Source organism: Dromiciops gliroides, chromosome 3, assembly GCF_019393635.1.
Source record: "Dromiciops gliroides isolate mDroGli1 chromosome 3, mDroGli1.pri, whole genome shotgun sequence".
Lineage (NCBI taxonomy): Eukaryota > Metazoa > Chordata > Mammalia > Microbiotheria > Microbiotheriidae > Dromiciops > Dromiciops gliroides.
This window is the reverse complement of record NC_057863.1, coordinates 26,788,275-26,790,321: the sequence shown is the minus strand read 5'-3', so window position 1 is coordinate 26,790,321 and position 2,047 is coordinate 26,788,275. Positions and strand designations below refer to the sequence as shown.

Sequence of the window (2,047 nt, the reverse complement as noted above, 5' to 3'; positions counted from 1 at the left end):
AGCAGATAAAGGAAAGGTGTGATTAGTTCTTTCTCTTCTGATAAAATGATGGTAGAGGAGAAAGAACATTGGGTTTGGAATTAGAAGACCTGTATTTTATTCTGAATTCTATTAAAGTCATTGTAACATCAGCAATTTTCTGATTTACAGTTTTCTAATCAGCAAAATATGACTACTGATATTGAAATGACTACTTAGTTCAAAATGTGGAAATGAGGAAAAGGAAATGTAATAAAATTTTAAAGCTTTACATAAATATAATTTGTTTTCATTGTCTTTATTAGAGATAATCATAAGTTAACAGTAGGAAGAATTTGAAGAACAATGGTAGTCATTTTTACTATTTTTCCCCTCATCAATCAACTAAAATCTAGTTTTCTAGACGATTATTAAAGTGTCTGTATTCCTTGGAAATTGCTCTTGTACATCTATATTGAATATCATGCTGCCTTTTTTAGATAACTATTTTTATGATATTAAAAATCTCCCTCTGTATGTGAGGTTTATTTTGGGTTATATGAGTGTTGTACTTTTTCAAAGGTTTTTTTTTTCTCTCATCTCTTCAAATAGTCCTTGCTTTTAGAAGTTTGTTTTTTTTTTAAATATAATTGTGTTAACTATTTCTAATGTATCTTTCTTTTTTATTTTTTTTATTTGATTTTTTATTTTTTTGGTGAGGCAATTGGGATTAAGTGACCTGCCCAGGGTCACACAGCTAGTAAGTGTTAAGTTTCTGAGGCTGGATTTGAACTCAGGTCCTCCTGACTCTAGGGCCAGTGCTCTATCCACTGCGCCATCTAGCTGCCCCTCTAATGTATCTTTCTTACATTTTTATATACATCGAATCTGTTCTCTTTCTCTTCAGCGAGGGGCCGAGCAGCGGGCGCAGCGTTTGCAGAGATGCACATCTTCATGAAGACCATGACGGGCAAGACCATCCCTCTTGAGTTTGAACCCAGTGATACTATCGAGAATGTCAAAGTCAAAATCCAGGACAAGGAAGGTATCCCACCAGATCAACAATGTCTGATTTTTGCTGAAAAACAGCTAGAAGATGGCCGGACTCTTTCTGACTACAACATCCAGAAAGAGTCCACTCTGAACCTGGTGCTGCGTCTGCGGCGGGGGGGGTGGGGGGAGCGTGTGTGGTGCGGCTGGAATCATCGAGCTTTACCTTTGCCAGCTGACTCAGAAGTACAACTGTGACAAGATGATCTGCGGCAAGTGTTATGCCCGCCTGCACCCCCGCGCTGTAAACTGCCTTAAGAAGTGAGGCCACACCAACAATCTGCACCCCAAGAAGAAGGTCAAATAAAGACCAGCCTCAGGACCCGATTCTGGTTTGGCTCCCCTGACTGAAGTGCTCCTTAGTAGTATGCTGTAACAAGGCCTTGTTCCTGGATTTAATGGGGCTGTGATATCAATAAAATCCCCTTTTAGTTGAGAAGCAGGAAATAAATAAAGATGATAGATAGATGAATGAATGAATGAATGAATGAATGAATGAATGAATAAATAAATAAATAAATAATCGAATCTGTTATTAATGAATTCTTGATTGAATAGCTATGCTACCAACATATTTATTTTTCTTTTTTATTGGATACACTGATTTTTTTCAAAATCCATTTCACTTGCATATGTATATATGAAATTTAAGCTGTTTTGTCAAAAAATAATTTTTTACTAAATAAAAATGATTGTCTTCTCTTAATGTGAATATAGACATATTTTATATAAATGCATGTGTATATAGATCTATATATACATATTTTTATAAATCATATATAGTGCTCTTGTTGGTTTTACATATAAAAAGCTGACTGGGCAAAAAGATTGACTCCCTTTCCCTGGAATTCTCAAATTCAAGATATTTATGTTGTTTAATAATGATCTTTTGTTTTTGAAAGAGAAATCAGTCTTCCAGGGAAGATTATTTTGAAATGAAGCCCTATATCTGTTAACATTTAATAAACTGTTATAATATATATGAGGATTTTTATTTATTTAGGTACTGGTTATATGAGATTGTCTCTGATATAATTTC

The 2,047-nt window shown here is 34.5% G+C and overlaps 1 protein-coding gene across 2 annotated transcripts; it reads left to right on the top strand.

The window, feature by feature from the left end:
- The first annotated feature begins 900 nt into the window (after positions 1-900).
- On the top strand, positions 901-1,273 carry LOC122749267 (ubiquitin-like). 2 transcript variants are annotated; one of them, XM_043995544.1, is made up of 3 exons: positions 901-1,003; positions 1,091-1,121; positions 1,153-1,273. In XM_043995544.1, exons 1-3 carry the CDS (start codon positions 901-903, stop codon positions 1,271-1,273), a joined length of 255 nt encoding a protein of 84 aa, XP_043851479.1. The 2 variants fall into 2 exon arrangements, with proteins under 2 accessions (XP_043851479.1, XP_043851478.1); XM_043995543.1 differs by having other exon boundaries at positions 901-1,121.
- The last annotated feature ends 774 nt before the right edge of the window (positions 1,274-2,047 follow it).

Bases quoted from the DNA above. Each gene is read 5' to 3' on its own strand.
- LOC122749267 (XM_043995543.1), top strand. From the start codon at position 901: ATGCACATCTTCATGAAGACCATGACGGGCAAGACCATCCCTCTTGAG. The intron at 1,122-1,152 runs GCGGGGGGGGTG...CGTGTGTGGTGC, and splicing joins AACCTGGTGCTGCGTCTGCG to GGCTGGAATCATCGAGCTTT.